This window comes from Symphalangus syndactylus, chromosome 15 (genome assembly GCF_028878055.3).
Source record: "Symphalangus syndactylus isolate Jambi chromosome 15, NHGRI_mSymSyn1-v2.1_pri, whole genome shotgun sequence".
NCBI lineage: Eukaryota > Metazoa > Chordata > Mammalia > Primates > Hylobatidae > Symphalangus > Symphalangus syndactylus.
Window position 1 is genome coordinate 83,511,923 of NC_072437.2, and position 19,199 is coordinate 83,531,121.

Below are 19,199 nucleotides of genomic sequence, written 5' to 3' on the forward strand. Positions count from 1 at the left end.
TATTCAGAGATTCAACTTCTTCCTGGTTTAGTCTTGGGAGGGTGTATGTGTCGAGGAATTTATCCATTTCTTCTAGGTTTTCTAGTTTATTTGCGTAGAGGTGTTTGTAGTATTCTCTGATGGTAGTTTGTATTTCTGTGGGATTGGTGGTGATATCCCCTTTATCATTTTTTATTGCATCTATTTGATTCTTCTCTCTTTTCTTCTTTATTAGTCTTGCTAGCGGTCTATCAATTTTGATCTTTTCAAAAAACCAGCTCCTGGATTCATTAATTTTTTGAAGGGTTTTTTGTGTCTCTATTTCCTTCAGTTCTGCTCTGATTTTAGTTATTTCTAGCCTTCTGCTAGCTTTCAAATGTGTTTGCTCTTGCTTTTCTAGTTCTTTTAATTGTGATGTTAGGGTGTCAATTTTGGATCTTTCCTGCTTTCTCTTGTGGGCATTTAGTGCTGTAAATTTCCCTCTACACACTGCTTTGAATGTGTCCCAGAGATTCTGGTATGTTGTGTCTTAGTTCTTGTTGGTTTCAAAGAACATCTTTATTTCTGCCTTCTTTTCGTTATGTATGCAGTAGTCATTCAGGAGCAGGTGGTTCAAGTTCCATGTAGTTGAGCGGTTTTGAGTGAGTTTCTTAATCTTGAGTTCTAGTTTGATTGCACTGTGGTCTGAGAGACAGTTTGTTATAATTTCTGTTCTTTTGCATTTGCTGAGGAGAGCTTTACTTCCAACTATGTGGTCAATTTTGGAATACGTGTGGTGTGGTGCTGAAAAAAATGTATATTCTGTTGATTTGGGGTGGAGAGTTCTGTAGATGTCTATTAGGTCCACTTTGTGCAGAGCTGAGTTCAATTCCTGGGTATCCTTGTTAACTTTCTGTCTCGTTGATCTGTCTAATGTTGACAGTCTCCCATTATTATTGTGTGGGAGTCTAAGTCTCTTTGTAGGTCACTCAGGACTTGCTTTATGAATCTGGGTGCTCCTGTATTGGGCTCAAATATATTTAGGATAGTTAGCTCTTCTTTTTGAATTGATCCCTTTACCATTATGTAATGGCCTTCTTCGTCTCTTTTGATCTTTGTTGGTTTAAAGTCTGTTTTATCAGAGACTAGGATTGCAACCCCTGCCTTTTTTTGTTTTCCATTTGCTTGGTAGATCTTCCTCTATCCTTTTATTTTGAGTCTATGTGTGTCTCTGCACGTGAGATGGGTTTCCTGAATACAGCACACTGGTGGATCTTGACTCTTTATCCAATTTGCCTGTCTGTGTCTTTTAATTGGAGCATTTAGTCCATTTACATTTAAAGTTAATATTGTTATGTGTGACTCTGATCCTGACATTATGACGTTAGCTGGTTATTTTGCTCATTAGTTGATGCAGTTTCTTCCTAGCCTCGATGGTCTTTACACTTTGGCATGATTTTGCAGTGACTGGTACCAGTTGTTCGTTTCCATGTTTAGTGCTTCCTTCAGGAGCTCTTTTAGGGCAGGCCTGGTGGTGACAAAATCTCTCAGCATTTGCCTGACTGTAAAGTATTTTATTTCTCCTTCACTTATGAAGCTTAATTTGGCTGGATATGAAATTCTGGGTTGAAAATTCTTTTCTTTAAGAATGTTGAATATTGGCCCCCACTCTCTTCTGGCTTGTAGAGTTTCTGCCGAGAGATCAGCTGTTAGTCTGATGGGCTTCCCTTTGTGGGTAGCCTGACCTTTGTCTCTGGCTGCTCTTAACATTTTTTCCTTCATTTCAACTTTGGTGAATCTGACAATTATGTGTCTTGGAGTTGCTCTTCTCGAGGAGTATCTTTGTGGTGTTCTCTGTATTTCCTGAATCTGAATGTTGGCCTGCCTTGCTAGATTGGGGAAGTTCTCCTGGATAATATCCTGCAGAGTGTTTTCCAAATTGGTTCCATTCTCACCATCACTTTCAGGTACACCAATCAGACGTAGATTTGGTCTTTTCACATAGTCCCATATTTCTTGGAGGCTTTGTTCATTTCTTTTTATTCTTTTTTCTCTAAACTTCCCTTCTCACTTCATTTCATTCATTTCATCTTCCATCACTGATACCCTTTCTTCCAGTTGATCGCATCAGCTCCTGAGGCTTCTGCATTCTTCACGTAGTTCTCGAGCCTTGGCTTTCTGCTCCATCAGCTCCTTTAAGCACTTCTCTGTATTGGTTATTCTAGTTATACATTCGTCTAAATTTTTTTCAAAGTTTTTAACTTCTTTGCCTTTGGTTTGAATTTCCTCCTGTAGCTTGGAGTAGTTTGATCGTCCAAAGCCTTCTTCTCTCAACTCGTCAAAGTCATTCTCCATCCAGCTTTGTTCCATTGCTGGTGAGGAACTGTGTTCCTTTGGAGGAGGAGAGGCACTCTGCTTTTTAGAATTTCCAGTTTTTCTGCTCTGTTTTCTCCCCATCTTTGTGGTTTTATCTACTTTTGGTCTTTGACGATGGTGATGTACAGATGGATTTTTGGTGTGGATGTCCTTTCTGTTTGTTAGTTTTCCTTCTACCAGACAGGACCCTCAGTTGCAGGTCTGTTGGAGTTTGCTAGAGGTCCACTCCAGACCCTGTTTGCCTGGGTGTCAGCAGCGGTGGCTGCAGAACAGCGGATTTTCGTGAACCGCAAATGCTGCTGCCTGATTGTTCCTCTGGAAGTTTTGTCTCAGAGGAGTACCCAGCCGTGTGAGGTATCAGTCTGCCCCTACTTGGGGGTGCCTCCCAGTTAGGCTGCTCGGGGGTCAGGAATCAGGGACCCACTTAAGGAGGCAGTCTGCCCGTTCTCAGATCTCCAGCTACATGCTGGAAGAACCACTACTCTTTTCAAAGCTGTCAGACAGGGGCATTTAAATCTGCAGATGTTACTGCTGTCTTTTTGTTTGTCTGTGCCCTGCCCCCAGAGATGGAGCCTACAGAGGCAGGCAGGCCTCTTTGAGCTGTGGTGGGCTCCACCCAGTTCGAGCTTCCTGGCTGCTTGGTTTACCTAAGCAAGCCTGGGCAATGGTGGGCGCCCCTCCCCCAGCCTCGCTGCCACCTTGCAGTTTGATCTCAGACTGCTGTGCTAGCAATCAGCGAGACTCTGTGGGCATAGGACCTTCCGAGCCAGATGTGGGATATAATCTCCTGGTGTGCTGTTTTTTAAGCCCGTCGGAAAAGCACAGTATTAGGGTGGGAGTGACCTGATTTTCCAGGTGCCGTCTGTCACCCCTTTCTTTGACTAGGAAAGGGAACTCCCTGACCCCTTGCGCTTCCCGGGTGAGGCAGTGCCTCGCCCTGCTTCAGCTGACGCATGGTGCGCTGCACCCACTGTCCTGCACCCACTGTCTGGCACTCCCTAGTGAGATGAACCTGGTACCTCAGATGGAAATACAGAAATCACCCGTCTGCGTCACTCACGCTGGGATGGCGAGCTATTCCTATTCGGCCATCTTGGCTCCCTCTGCTTTTTTTTTTTTCAGCTTCTATTTTAGATTCAAGGCATACACATGCAGGTTTGTTACATGGATATACTATGTGATGCTGAGGTTAGGGGTATGAATGATCCTATCACCCAGGTAGTGAGCATAGTACCCAACAGGTAGTTTTTCAGCCATTGCCATCTCCCCACTCTAATAGACCCCAGTATCTATTATTCCCATCTTTATGTCCATGTATACCCAATACTTGGTTCTCACTTATAAGTGTTATGTATCTGTTATATATCTGTTCCTGTGTTAATTCACTTAGGATAATGGCCTACAGCTGCATTCATGTTACTGCAAAGGGCAGGATTTTCCATGGTGGTATATGTATCCCATTGTCTTTTTCCAATTTGCCATTGATGGCACCTGGGTTGATTGCATGTCTTTGCTATTGTGAATAAGTGCTATGATGGACATATGAGTGCATGTGTCTTTTTGTCAGAATGATTTATTTTCCTTTGGGTGAATACCCAGTAATGAGATTACTGGGTTCAATGGTAGTTTGAAGTTCTTTGAGAAATCTCTAAACTGCTTTTTGCAGTGGCTGATCTAATTTACATTTCCACCAACAGTGTATAAGCATTCCCTTTTCTCTGCAGCCTTGCCAGCATCTGTTACTTTTTGACTTTTTGATAATAGCCATTCTGACTGATGTGAGAGGGTATCTCATTGTGGTTTTGACTTGCATTTCTCTAATGATTAGTGATGTTGAGCATTTTTTCGTATGTTTCTTGGCTGCGTATGTATTTTCTTGTGAGAAGTGTCTGTTCATGTCTTTTGCCTAGGAAACCCTAAAGACTCTGCCATAAGGCTCCTAAAACTGATAAACAACTTCTGTAAGTTTCAGGATACAAAATCGGTGTATAAAAATCAGTAGCATTACTAAAAGCTAATAATGTTCAAGCTGAGAGCCAAAACAAGCAGGCAATCCCATTTACAATAGCCACACACCAAAAAAAGTATGTAGGAATACATTTAACCAAGGAGATGAACCATCTCCACAAGGAGAACTACAAAACACTGCTGAAAGAAATCATAGATGACACAAACAAATGGAAAAACATTCCATGCTCATGGATTGGGAGAATGAATGTCATTAAAATGGCCATACTGCCAATCTACAGATTCAATGCTATTCCTGTCAAACTACCAATGTCATTTTTCACAAAATTAGAAGAATCTATTCTAAAATTCATATGGCTATTCATTTGTTTTTCTTTTTTTTTTTTGAGATGGAGTCTAGCTCTAGCTCCATCACCCAGGCTCACTGCAACCTCTGCCTCCTGGGTTCAAACAATTCTCCTGCCTCAGCCTCCTGAGTAGCTGGGATTACAGGCGTCTGCCACCACTCCTGGCTAATTTTTGTATTTTTAGTAGAGACGGGGTTTCACCGTGTTAGGCAGGGTGGTCTTCATCTCCTGACCTCGTGATCCGCCTGCCTCGGCCTCCCAAGGCTATTCATTTTTAAAAGGGAATACTCAAAATTAGTCTTCCGCAGTGACTCAGTGACTGCTCATTTCAAAGCAAAAATCCTTTGAAGTACTTTCTGAATAATACATATGTTTTCTAAATTATGTAAAGAATTTTAGCAGTGGAAGTTACTAAGATGATGATTAAATATGAAAATTGGTATAGTAGCTCTTATAAACTTATAATCTGATAACTTAAAAATATTAAAAAAGGAAATGTTTGTTTAATTCATAGTGAACTTCTTTTAGAAAGAAATGCCGTTGTACTTTTATTATCATAGCAATTTTGATTTGTTTTCAAAACATGATCCCACATTTTAGTAAACCTGTAAGATATTGACACTGTACTGTATATATTTATTCATAACTATAAGATTAACATATTTATGTATATTCTGTATTTTTTATTTCACTTTTCAAAGTCTTCTTGTCTATTGACTATCGAAAATATGTGTTTTCAATGAGACACCATCTCATGCCAGTTAGAATGACAATCATTAAAAAGTCAGGAAACAACAGATGCTGGAGAGGATGTGGAGAAACAGGAACGCTTTTATACTGTTGGTATTTGTGTAGATGAGTTCAACCATTGTGGAAGACTGTGGCAATTCCTCAAGGATCTAGAACCAGAAATACCATTTGACCCAGCAATCCTATTACTAGGTGTATACCCAAAGGATTATAAATCATTCTACTATAAAGACACAGGCACACGTATGTTGATTGTAGCACTATTCACAATAGCAAAGACTTGGAACCAACCCAAATGCCCATCAATCATAGACTGGATAAAGAAAATATGGCACATATACACCATAGAATACTATGCATCCATAAAAAAGGATAAGTTCATGTCCTTTGTGGGGACATGAATGAAGCTGGCAACTATCATTCTCAGCAAACTAACACAAGAACAGAAAAACAAACACCACATGTTCTCACTCAAAAGTGGGAGTTGAACAATGAGGACACATGGACACAGGGAGGGGAACATCACACACCACGGCTTGTCGGGGGTGGGGAGCTAGGGGAGGGATAGCATTAGGAGAAATACCTAATGTAGATGACGGGTTGATGGGTGCAGCAAACCGCCACAGCACGTTTATACCTATGTAACAAACCTGCACATTCTACACATGTATCCCAGAACTTAAAGTATAATAAAAAGAAAATATGTATTTTGTAAGTTGTGCTGATAGTAAAGTTATTTTTTTAAATTGTGTCTCTCCATTTAAATCTGAAATGGCACCATGTCTTGATTTCATGAGTGACAGAGGAAAGAAGATTACAGTTTAGATTGCGTGTATAGTAAAATACCATTCTACTACATCATTATTTGGCTTTCTCTAAAAGATGCCTAGATATGTTTAACAATGGGTAAAATTATCTTATTTTAGTTTTTTATAAGAATCAAAGATGGAACTTTTCAGAAATAAACTCTGATTGTATGAGGCATTTTTGTCTTTCCTTATAGTTTTTATTTTCAATTATAAAAGCAAGGCTTGCAATTTATAAAATGTTAAACAAAGAGTATGTAATATGAAAACATAAGTCTGCCCTCATCCTTGCATCGCTTACAGTTGACACTAACAATTGAGAGTATATTCCTGCAGATTTTGTTTTGTTTCATATATTTAATAAAAGAGACTTGTATATCTTCCTTATTATTTTCAAGTTCTGTGAATATAGCTGTATCACAATTTATGATTATCTTAATGATGAATGATTCATTTATGTCTAATTACATGGAATATGTAATCTCAAAAATATGCTGTTTGTATAATGGTTCATGACAGGTGATGCTACTTAACATCACTTAATATTTTGATGCAGAGAAATATATTCAGATCTTAGAGATAATCTGACAGCATTCCAAAAATACCTGATTGAGAGTAACAAACAAATGACGCCTTTGAAAGTCTGGGAACTACAAGGTATAGTATTTTGAGATACTTTAACACAGCATTTTGGTAACTGATCTGTTTTGTTAAATAAGCTTTTATATATCACATGATATAGATTATTTTATGGACAGTATTAATGACTAGTGAAGTGAATAATATAAATTATGATTTTTTGTGGCAATACCTATTTAACAGATCATCTCTCAAGCAAGCTATGTTTTTATGTTTGCAAGACTTAAAATTATATGAAGTGAGGTTATTCGATGTTATTTCAAAAGTATATACTGATTTATAGGTTAGTCTCAAGTATTATATCACATTTTTGGAGACTATAACTGATGAAAAATCCTAACTCCTAGGTAAGGAGAAAATGAAACTTAATCTTGGTTTTCTTCTCTTTGGAATTTAGATCCTGTTAAGACTATTGCATGTTTCATTGATAAATTTTTAGTGGAAACATCAAATGGAGGACATGCAGTTGTACAAAGTTAGGAATAGCTTCTGCATTGAAAACCTACAAGCAGATATTTTGTGAACAAAATTTGATTTGGTTTGAACTTTTAAGTCCTTTTCAATTTATAATTTTTCTTCTTTATTTGTAATGATTTAGTAGGTCATGGGGACATGTCCTCTTTCTGCATCATCTAACTTTTGTCATCTTTTATCAACTTTTAATAATATAACAGCTTAATAAGCTGTTTTGTTAAATAAGCTTTTATATCTCAGATGATATAGATTATTTTATAGACATATTAGTGATGTAAATGACATTACTATAATACTATTCATACTAATACGTTCACATACTATTCAATTTGCCCTTTTAAATTCTACCATTCAATAGTTTTTAGCATATTTTTAGAATGCCGCCACTCTTAACACAGTTGCTTTTAGAAAATTCTCATCATCCCCCAAAAAAACTAACACCCTCATTAGCAGTCACTCCTCATTTCCCAACTCCCCAGTTGTAGGCAACCACCAATCTACTTTCTGTTTTTAAAATAAGAAAGGATATTTACAGGCCACTCTCACTGGTATAACTTACTTATAACATACAAATAATATTTTATATTTCATCTGGATTATAGTTTACAGGGTCCTTTCACATAAACTATCTTATTTAAGTGCCAGTTACCACACAGCTAATAAGTGAAGATTTTGGTCCAAGTAAAATTCTTTATACTGTACCATATGGTATCTAGGTAAACTTTATATACACTTAACAGAATATTGAATATTACATTTTAAAATTATAGCAGAATGTGCAAGACCCAATCTATTAAGTTTTATAATTTCTGCTGTTCTTTACCTACCTAATACAAATGTTGTATCAACTAAGCCCTGTATCATTAGAAAATAAATATATCAATAGAAGAATCATTCAGCAGAATAAGATTCAAGGCCATTGTTATGACAGATTTACTATAACGAATCTACCTCTTTGAACTGATAGAATCTATTCTCCCTGGACCCTTCTGGTGTACAGTTTCCTATTTAATGTCTCATCTAGACCTCATGCTTAGACCTCCTTTTATTATACTGCAGCCCTTCTGACTGTTCTTTCACTTGACATCATGATAACACTAAACTGAGGTAGCAGGTTCAAATTCATTCTCAATAAGGTTACTGAGATAATCTTTCTAAAATGAAAATCTGATTTTGGCCTTGTGTCCAATCAGCCAGGCTTTATCACTTGTACATCCCTGATCAAATAATGGCCTTACATTAGTCCCCACAGGAAAATGTTGGCACACACAAACTAAAAAAGTTTAATAAAGGGACTTTTTACAGAGACAGGCATGATTGAGGGAAACCAACAAGGAATGGATTATTCGCTTCCAGTATTTGCAACTAGAGGGAAACATTTTCTACCCCTAATCTTGGGGGAGCAAGAGGAGAGAGTGGTTACCAAAACCTGGAGAGTGTGTCGAGAGAGCTGCTTGACACAGCAGTAGTACCCTGAGGGACTGCCCTCTGTGACTCAAGGAGGGATCTGGGTAGTAACTATTCCAATCCTTACTCTTTCCTTGCTTACTGATCCCATATTAGTTACTTGGATTGGCTGAATCTCACTAGAAGTCTGAGGGCAAGGGAGCTTATTGATGCAGTTCAGACAGGCCAGCCTTTTGGGGGCCCGGAGCAGGAAAGAGTGGATGCCACGGGGGGCAAACAAAGTATGCAGTCCTCTTATCTGAGAAAGTTCTGTTTTTCCAAGGCAAATACTTCTGGAGAGACTTTGAATGTAAGAAGGGGTTGATAGGACTAGCTAGCCAAGTCATTTGCATCATTAAGGACTGATTTCATGCACATCCATTAGAAGTATTAAGTTTAAACCCCTTAGCATGGTTTGTGAAGCTCTTCTCTAAGTTCTAATAGAGCTTATATTCCTAAATCCGTAATTTCAGATAATCTCTTTCTAGTATCTTCAATTATTTTTAGATCCTTTTTTATGTCTCTATTTTAGCACTTTTTAAAAATTATAATTAGGTTTTTTTTTTTTTTTTTTTTTTTTTTGAGACGGAGTCTCGCTCTGTCCCCCAGGCTGGAGTGCAATGGCGTGATCTCGACTCACTGCAAGCTCCTCCCCCTGGGTTCACGCCATTCTCCTGCCTCAGCCTCCTGAGTATCTGGGACTACAGGCGCCTGCCACAACGCCCAGCTAATTTTTTGTATATTTAGTAGAGACGAGGTTTCACCGTGTTAACCAGGATGGTCTCGATCTCCTGACCTCGTGATCCACCCGCCTCGGCCTCCCAAAGTGCTGGGATTACAGGCTTGAGCCACCATGCCTGGCCTATAATTATGTTTTAAGCCTCCTTCAAAATGTTCTCTAAGGGGCCCTTGCATAATTTAGAAAAGTATAAGTGATGGGGTGTTTTTGAAGGCCTTTAAGCAAAGAGTATGCATAGTCAGCTTAGTTCTAGTTGACTCCCTAATGTCTGTAAGATGTATTTGAATGGACTAAAAGCAAGAAATCTAGTTAGACACTACTGAAATAGTGGTAGAAGGCATATAAATATTTAGAAGGTGAAAAGGAGTCAAAGATAATTCTAGGATTTCTAGCTTGAGCCTGAGTAGAGAGAATATATAAAACATGTAAGCAGGCTTTGGGGCTGAATATGGGACTCAGAAATAATGAGACTAGTGTTGAAAGGTTGATTTAAAGTCGTTGTAAGATATCCAGATGGTTAGGTTCAGTGGTGGGGTGAGTATCCTGTCCTTAAGCTAAAGGAGAAACAATCTGCCTCACTATTGAGGTAGGTAATGAAAGAATTTAGTTTTAAATATTTTCTGACTCTTGACAAAGTAATAATACTAAGATGAATTCTTCTGACATGTTTGAAACTAACCACAGTTAGCAACACACATTTTTCTTTTTGTAGGACTGTCGTATCAGATAAAATAATAGTAAGTTTAGGATTTTATTTAAGCACAAAGGTGAAACAATGTTGAAAGAGAAAGTGAATGTTTCTGTTTACTGAGTTAAACACAGTGGAGCTTTCTTAAAGGTCTTTTCAGAATTGGCTCTTTAAAGCTCTTTTTACTCCTCTTCATTATTCTTTTGACTTTTTGTCATATGTTTCATTTAAGTGTAGAAAAAGCTTTGCGAGAGCATTTCTCTTCATATATCTCTCTCGAAATTATACTGTAATTTGTGAAAATAAGAGGTATTAAATAATCATTCATAAAAGTATAAAGCTTATATTTGGAAATAAGTGGTAACTTTACATTTAAAACTTTTTAAAAATGCAGATGTAACAGTATTAACATGTTTGTATACTAATACTTGGCAAGAAGAATTGAGTGAAGTATTTCAATTTCATGGAAATGTCTATAAAGATCTAATACTATGCTAGATTCCTTAATAATATTTTTCCTTCCAGATCTTAGTTTTCAAGCAGCTTCTCAAATAATGTCCACTCCAGTTTATGATGCCATTAAATTAATGAAAGACATTTCACAGAACTTCCCCATAAAAGCCAGGTATGTTAAAGTTTATAGGTTTCATTGTAGCCAGAACTCTTTCTATTAAATGAGTTTTATGAAAATAGCTGATTTCATTTAACATGAAGGTGTCAATTAATTCTAGTATATATAGCTTTTGTGAAATCAGGGCCTTTTCATGATATATATTTTTTTTTGATTAGAGCAAAATATTGGCTTGTGCATACATGTGTGTATGCACTATAAGGTAGAACTCTTGTTAGAGGCAAATAGGAAAAAAATTTCCTAAAAAATTTTCTAAAATCATGCATAGTAATCTAAGGAAAAACTTGTTTAAGCAATAAATGATGAAGGAGTGTTTCTTCTTTCCCTTATGGAGGATGATAAAAAAAGTATTATTCTAAGTAGGAGATCTATGCCCAAAGTACTGCCAAATCATATTCTTACCCTTTCAGAGTCCAAATGATTGGTAATGTCTTAATTGCATGAATATTGTGTGGAGTACTTTTTTGCCAAGAGGATGTCTAGTTGAACTGCTTCCATGAATACTGATGTTACATTAAACATATATTCCATTTCAGTAGGAAATACATTTGCATAGCTTAAAGAGACCGGTGCATGCAATGCAAGTTACCAGGTATTATGAGAATTTACTATATGACACAACATTGATGCAATTGTATTCTGGTTAGGAATGACAGAGTATAAAATTAGCAACAAGTGAAATATGAGTTAGCTTATACTAAAGAGATAAAATATTTGACAAGTCGCAGTGCATGTGCAACAATGGTGTTTTATTGAGAGGAATTGGAGAGCAGTCTACTAGCTTAGCATACCTTCCTAAGCATAGAATGATTGCTATGCCTCTTATTGTCCCAGACACTATTTTGTACATTTATTCATCGTACAAATTACAGAATCTTCAATATATGTATTCTTTAATTTTGAAAGTAAATAAATAGTACATGGTTGGCTACAAGATACCAAGAATTTTTTGGTGGTACCTTGAAATAGAGGAGTTTGTCTCCTTATTTACAGATTAAGAATGAATATATTGATATCCCTCTTTCAGTCCACTTTAAACAGTTAGGAATTTGAGAAGTCAGCATTTATATAATAAAACATGAAATATATATGGGTGTGTATAAATGTCATATATGTTTAGCCATAATACTTTTAATTAATGGTCATTATAAAAATTATTAGATCAAATACAAATAAAGTAAAATAACTTTAGTCTTGATCAGACAGTTGATTAGCTCTATTGATGTTAAGTCAGTATAACTGTTCAGAGGTTCTGATGCAAAACTCTGCTGTTAATCTGTAATTAAGAAAAAATTATAAAATATGCTAACATTGCTTAATGGCTAAATTGTAGGCTTGAGCATATCTCTAAAACCACTTTGTAGACAATCTGTAAATGTTTGTTGAAATGAAATATTTGCTAAATAAATGAAAAATTTGCCTTATTAAATTTTTAATTGTAATTTCTCACAATGCTGCCAAACTTTAGGAAATAATACATACTTATTGTGGGCTGTTTCAAGGTACACCTTTCTACTTGAGTTTTCCTTAAAGCAGAACTTTGCATTAACAGTGTTTTAATTTTTTAATTCTATTTATAAAATTGACAGATATATAGCTAGTCACGTTTAGGAATTATCAAGTTGAATACAGTTCATAGGAACTGTATTTTGGACATTTCTGCTGTCTTTAAATTATAAGTGAATTATAAACTCTTCAAGAGTGAATAGGCTGGGTGCAATGGCTCGCATCTATAATTTCAGCACTTTGGGAGGTGGCGGTAGGAGGGTCACTTGAGGCCAGGAGTTTTAGACCAACCTGGGCAACATAGCAAGACTCCATCTCTAGAAGAAAATTGAAAAATTAGCTGGATGTGGTGGTGTGTACCTGCAGTCCTAGCTAATTGAGAGGCTGAGGCGGGAGAATCACTTGAGCCCAGGAATCCGAGGCTACAGTGAGCTGTGATCATGCCACTGCAGTCCTGCTGGGTAGAAGAGTGAGACTCTGTCTCTAAAAAAATGTTTTTAATAAAAAAATGAAAAAATTGAAAGAGTGAGTAATGTAAAGCCATGATTTCAGTTTTTTAGAACATGTGTCTACTCTGGTAAGTTCCCGGGTTAACTGAAATTCATCATGTACATATATTCATGTACATATACATTAGTAATTTCATACAAAATTTCTCTATTGGACAAAACAGCACAAAACAGCTTTTTTAACGAAGTGTTTTCAAAAAATAAGTCATAGTAAATGATGATAGCCAATCTTTCCTGACGTATCTTCTACTTATTTCACAGTATATTCCAGAATTTCTTCCGATGTAGTATGGTTTTCTTCATAGGATAAAGAATAAAGGCTGTGAGTTAATTACTCTGTTTCTTGTAATTAGTTTTGCTTAAAAGCTTGTGAAGACTGAGTCAGTGTTAGATCACTGGAACGTTAGAATCCTATAGCAGATAGAATACAATTTATCAGTGGTTTGATAAGATTCTGCCAAATGGTTTCTTAAATTATCCATAGACCCCAAATAATTCTAGTTGTGTTAATATCTGTAAAGTGCTTCAGTGCTGCCTGGCTTTATTACGTAGGACCGGTTTGGCTTTAAGTAGTATCATACCAGACTCACAGGGCCCTAAACACTAGGAGTTCATTTTTCTCACTTCTTATCTGTATTTAAAGCCAAAAGAGGCAGGGAGGATGGTACCAACCACATTCATCCTCACTAAAGCCTTCTTGGAACATTTTAGCAGATTGATTTCTATCTCATTGGTGAAGATTTTGCCATGTGGCCACCTTAGGCTGCAAGGGAAGCTAGAAAAGCTAGTGTTTACTTTTCTAGTAAGGAAGCAAAGGAGAAGTGGCCTGGGTATGGTGCTAATTTAGCCAGCCAGCAGTGCCCATCATACTGAGACAGAGTGAGCCGTCCACAAATGTCAGCTGTTTTGATGATGACAACTACAATGATGGTAATGAAGAAAAAGACGCATAGTTCGTTGGAGAACAGGTGTTAGGAACCACGACACATCATTCCTACCTGGGACATTCTTTGCCTCATTGACCACCTTACAAATTCTTGTGTATCCTTCAAAACAGATTTGTGGTATTGGTCCATTCTATGATGTTCCTAATTGCTCTTACCATTCTTCATGCAGAATGGATTGTTTTCTTATGACACACAAAGGAGTGGGTTTGGGAGTGGAGGCTTAATACGCAAAAGAAAGAGAAAGGAGAACAGCTTTCTCTCTCTTGTGAGAGGGGCACCTGAATGGGAATTCAGGCTGGGTACAGAGTGCACTGGATTTTACAAATAGGCTTGAGGAGGCATTGTCTGATTTATATAGGGCCCACAAATTGGTTGGACCAGGTATGATGTTTTACATAATGCACGGGGAAGGCTGACCACTCCACCCTATTATGCATATGGGCTTTCCACTTGGCTTCTGCCATGTTATCTGCTTCTTACTGTACACGTGGGCTGGAAAGAAGGGAAGATGGAGCTGCCGTTTTGAACATGCCTGGTCCCAGGTAACCTGTTCCTACTGGCACAATGCCAGCATTTACCTATGCAAGCTTCTAGCTTGCTTGCCTATGTCTGCAGCTCGATTTTACAGGCTGTTCTTTGTTAGAAAATAAAATGATTTGGGGGCTGCTTTTCGTTAAAAGGAAAACCTTACCGAGGACTCACTATCTGCCTAAATAATTTCTTCCTAACTGCTATATCAGAACCATGCTGGCAACCTGAGTATGCCAGCTTACTCAGGGCCACTATGGCCGTCACCTTGTCTACCTGTCAGCCATTTGGAATTGGCAATGAAAGAGTTTTGAAATGAGCTTTGACTGCAGAGCAAGAAATCTTGAACTTAGTAAACTAAATAATCATGACACTGCAGATAGTCTTCTTGATCACCTACTACTTCCAGAGAACACTGATAAGAGAAAGACAAGGATGACAATGTCTTTCATGTAACTAATCTAGGGTAAATGGGTATCTGGACTAGCAGTCCATGTTACCCACTGGCTCATAGGATGTGAGAGAAGTAATTCAACAAACTGAAATTCCAACCTTGGGGAAGAGGGTGGTTGTGATGAGAAGGTAAAAAAATCTTGGACTATTCATTGCAATTGCATTGCACGTGGATTGGACACGAGAAAGCCCTGGAAGTGTGTTTCTGTTACAGCATCTCATTCATACCAACCGAAAAGTACATTTCCTGCAAAACATGTAAACAAAATGTTCACCGAAAAAAGAAGTAATAATGGTCTTTTTTTCTCTTCTTCTTCTAATGCTGCAGCTTATATACGCCAGGTCAATTGCTCTGGTGTAAATTACACTTCTTAAGAATTTACTTAAGAAATTTGAAGGATTTTCCTCTGGGTCTGGAACTAAACTAAAACAACAGTGTCTTAAGCATAATCGTTCTCACTTGGGGGTACTGCAGAGCTCCTGGCTTTATTTAAGGAGATAAAGAGGATATGACCTTCAAGTAGAGGAGATAAGAAACACTTAGTTTAAAATAAATAAATAAATAAAAGAAACATCCTGCCCCCAAATATAAAAGGAAACAGGAAGAATCTTTTTGAGATGGAGTCTTGCTCTGTCACCCAGGCTGGAGTGCGGTGGCGTGATCTTGGCTCCCTTCAGCCTCTGCCTCCCGGGTTCCAGCAATTCTCCTGCCTCAGCCTCCTTGGGTAGCTGGGATTACAGGTGCATGCCACCACACCCGGCTAATTTTTGTATTTTTAGTAGGGACGGGGTTTCGCCATGTTGGCCAGGCTGGCCACGAACTCCTGACCTCAGGTAATCTGCCCGCCTTGGCCTCCCAAGAATCTTGATTCCAAAGCGACATCCAGCTCTGAAGAGCACACACTGTGGATGCTGGGCTGCTCCATCTTCCCACTAGAGGGCGCAAAGGCTTTAGTTAAAAACCAAGCCAAACCCAAACCATCTGCTTTGATCAGTTGTTTGTTTTAATTTCAGTAGGTTTTTTGGGAACAGATGGTGTTTAGTTACATCAATAAGTTATTTAGTGGTGATTTCTGAGATTTTGGTGCACCCATCACCTGAACAGTGTACCCTGTACCCAATGTGTAGTTTTTGATCCCTTGCCACCCTCCACCCTTTCCCCTGAGTCCCCAAAGTCCAATGTATCATTCTTATGCCTTTGCATCCTCATAGCTTAGCTCCCGCATATGAGTGAGAACATATGATGTTTGGTGTTCCATTCCTGAGTTACTTCACTTAGAATAATAGTCTTCGATTCCATCCAGGTTGCGCAAATGCCATTTCATTCCTTTTTATGGCTGGGTAGTATTCCCTGGTATGTATAGGGCATTTGGTCTGATTCCATATTTTTGCAATTGCATGTTGTTCTGCTATAAACATGCGTGTGCAAGTATCTTTTTCATATACTGACTTTTTTTTTCCTCTGGGCAGATACCTAGTAATGGGATTGCTGGATCAAATGGTAGATCTGCTTTTAGGAATCTCCACATTGTTTTCCATAGTGATTCTACTAGTTTACATTCCCACCAACATTGTAAAAGTGTTCCCTTTTCACCACATCCGTGCCAACATCTGTTACTTTTTGATTTTTTAAATTATACCCATTCTTGTAGGAGTGAGGTGGTATTGCATTGTGGTTTTGATTTGCATTTCTCTGATAATTAGTGATGTTGAGCATTTTTCCATATGCTTGTTGCCCACTTGTATATCTTCTTTTGAGAATTGTCTAATTCATGTCCTTAGCCCACTTTTTGATGGGATTTTTTTTCTTGCTTATTTGAGTTCTGTGTAGATTCTGGATATTAGTCATTTTTCGGATGTGTAGATTGTGAAGATTTTCTCCCACTCTGGGCTGTCTGCTAACTCTCCTGTCCTTTTTAATTTAAGGTCTTTAAATATATAATAACAATCTTTCCTTACTCATAATAAGAAAAATACAGATCAGAATTAAACTGAGAAAGAAAGATTTCAAAAAGTTGGCAGGACATTCTGTGAGCAAGTCTGTCTTTTTTTTTTTTTTGCATAAGAGACCAGGGGAAATGAGAACACATATTTACCTATTCTAGTTTTTGCATGAAGAAATACTAGAGGATGGAAAAGAAACTTTGGGGGAAAATTTTGCCCATAAGAGCCAGGGATGAAAGGGTTGAAGGGTGCCGGGATTGGCATAATTCTTCTAGTGTAGCTTTTTATATAGTTTTTGACTTGGGACTCAAGCAAAGATTATTCAAAAACTATGACTATGCTCAAGTTGTGTAACTGAATTTGAGTTTGGTTTTATTTAGGAGACAACTGCTTTAACTCCAAAGTACAGCAAATTTCCTTTGGAAGTTCATAATTGTTATTAATTTGCTGTGAGTGGGCAGAATCTGCTTTTGGTGATTTTAAATTGTCAACCCAACATATATCTTTGTTGTTGACTGCAAGAACTGTTAAGTTATAGTCCATGACATTTTTTATTTGCTTCAAAATAAAATGAGGATATGATCAGATGGTCAGGTAACTTTTTTTGATTCAGCAGAGTGGAACAAATAATTTCAATTACATAATTGCTTAATGAACCAAATACAGATACTTGAATTAACTAAAATGCAGATACTCAAATAAAGGATTACACCTTACCCAAATAAAAGTTCATATTGCTTCTAATTATTTCTAACTACTCTGTGTGAAAATTTTACAGAGTTCTGGAGACATTACCTAGATTAGAACATCATCTCCCAAAACTACATCTGTAAATCATACTTTTTAAGTCTTATTTTGTCTTATTCCTTATTCTGAAAATGACAACCTTTCTATTAAGATTTACATCTGATTTGACTTCAAATTTTAATGGTAAAGAATGAAACTAGACCCCCATCTCTCACCATATACAAAAATCAAATCAGTAGGGGTTAAAGACTTAAATGTGAGACCTGAGACTGTGAAACTACTAGAAGAAAACATTGGGGAAATGCTTTAGGACATTGGTCTCTGCAAAGATTTCTTGAGTAAGAACTGAAAAGCACAGGCCACCAAAGCAATTTGGACAAATGGGATCATATCAAGATAAAAATGTTCTGTGCAGAGAAGGAAGCAGTCAACAAAGTGAAGAGAAAATCTATAGAATGGGACAGAGTATTTTCAGATTATTCAACAGTCAAGGGATTAATAACCAGAATATATAAGGAGCTCAAACAACAGCAAAACAATGAATAATCTAATTTTAAAATAGGCAAAAATTGGAATAGACATTTCTCAAAAGAAGGCATAGAGATGGCCAACAGTGATGCTCACCATCACTAATCGTCAGGGAAATGCAAATCAAAACCACAATGAGATAGTGTCTCACCTGTTAAAATGGCTTTTTTCTTTTTTGTAAGTTTGCTCTTTTTTTAATTTTAATTTTACTTTAAGTTCTGAGATACATATGCAGAACATGCGGGTTTGTTACATAGGTATACGTGTGCCATGGTGGTTTGCTGCCCCTGTCAACTCATTATCTAGGTTTTGAGCCCTGCATGCATTAGGTATTTGTCCCAATGCTCTCTCTCCTCTTGCCCCCTACCCCCTGAGAGGCCACATGTGTCCATCTGTTCTCATTGTTCAGCTCCCACTTATGAGTGAGAACATGCAGTGTTTCACTTTCTGTTCCTATGTTAGTTTGCTGAGAATGATGGCTTCTAGCTTCATCCATGTCCCTGGAAAGGATATGAACTCATTCTTTTCTGTGGCTGCATAGTATTCCATGGTGTACATGTGCCACATTTTCTTTATCCAGTCTATCATTGATGAGCATTTGGGTTGGTTCCAAGTCTTTGCTGTTGTAAATAGTGCTGCAGTAAACATATGTGTGCGTTTGTCTTTATAGTAGAATGATTTATAATCCTTTGAGTATATACCCACTAATGGGATTGCTGGGTCAAATGGTATATCTCGTTCTAGATTCTTGAGGAATCGACACTGTCTTCTACAGTGGTTGAATTAATTTAAACTCCCATCAATAGTGTAAAAGCGTTCCTATTTTTCCACATCCTCTCCAGCATCTGTTGTTCCCTGACTTTTTAACAATCACCATTCTAACTGGCATGAGATGGTATCTCATTGTGGTTTTGATTTGCATTTCTCTAGTGATAATGAGCTTTTTTCCTTATGTTCGTTGGCTGCATAGATGTCTTCTTTTGAGAAGTGTCTGTTCATATCCTTCGCTCACTTTCTGATGGGGTTGTTTGTTTTTTCTTGTAAATTTGTTTAAGTTCCTTGTAGATTCTGGATAGTAGACTTTTGTCAGATGGGTAGATTGCAAAGACTTTCTCCTATTCTGTAGGTTGGCTGTTCACTCTGATGATAGTTTCTTTTGCTGTGCAGAAGCTCTGTAGTTTGATTAGATCCCATTTGTCAATTTTGGCTTTTGTT

At 37.5% G+C, this 19,199-nt stretch overlaps 1 protein-coding gene across 1 annotated transcript in view; it reads left to right on the forward strand.

Moving 5' to 3' along the window:
* The window catches only part of LOC129463763 (UDP-glucose:glycoprotein glucosyltransferase 2-like), a 142,415-nt gene that overhangs the window by 53,130 nt on the left and 70,086 nt on the right, over positions 1-19,199 (forward strand). The window contains 3 exon segments of the mRNA XM_063619093.1: positions 6,762-6,862; positions 10,717-10,826; positions 17,874-17,921. Of these exon segments, the coding sequence (XP_063475163.1) occupies positions 6,762-6,862; positions 10,717-10,826; positions 17,874-17,921 (259 nt within the window).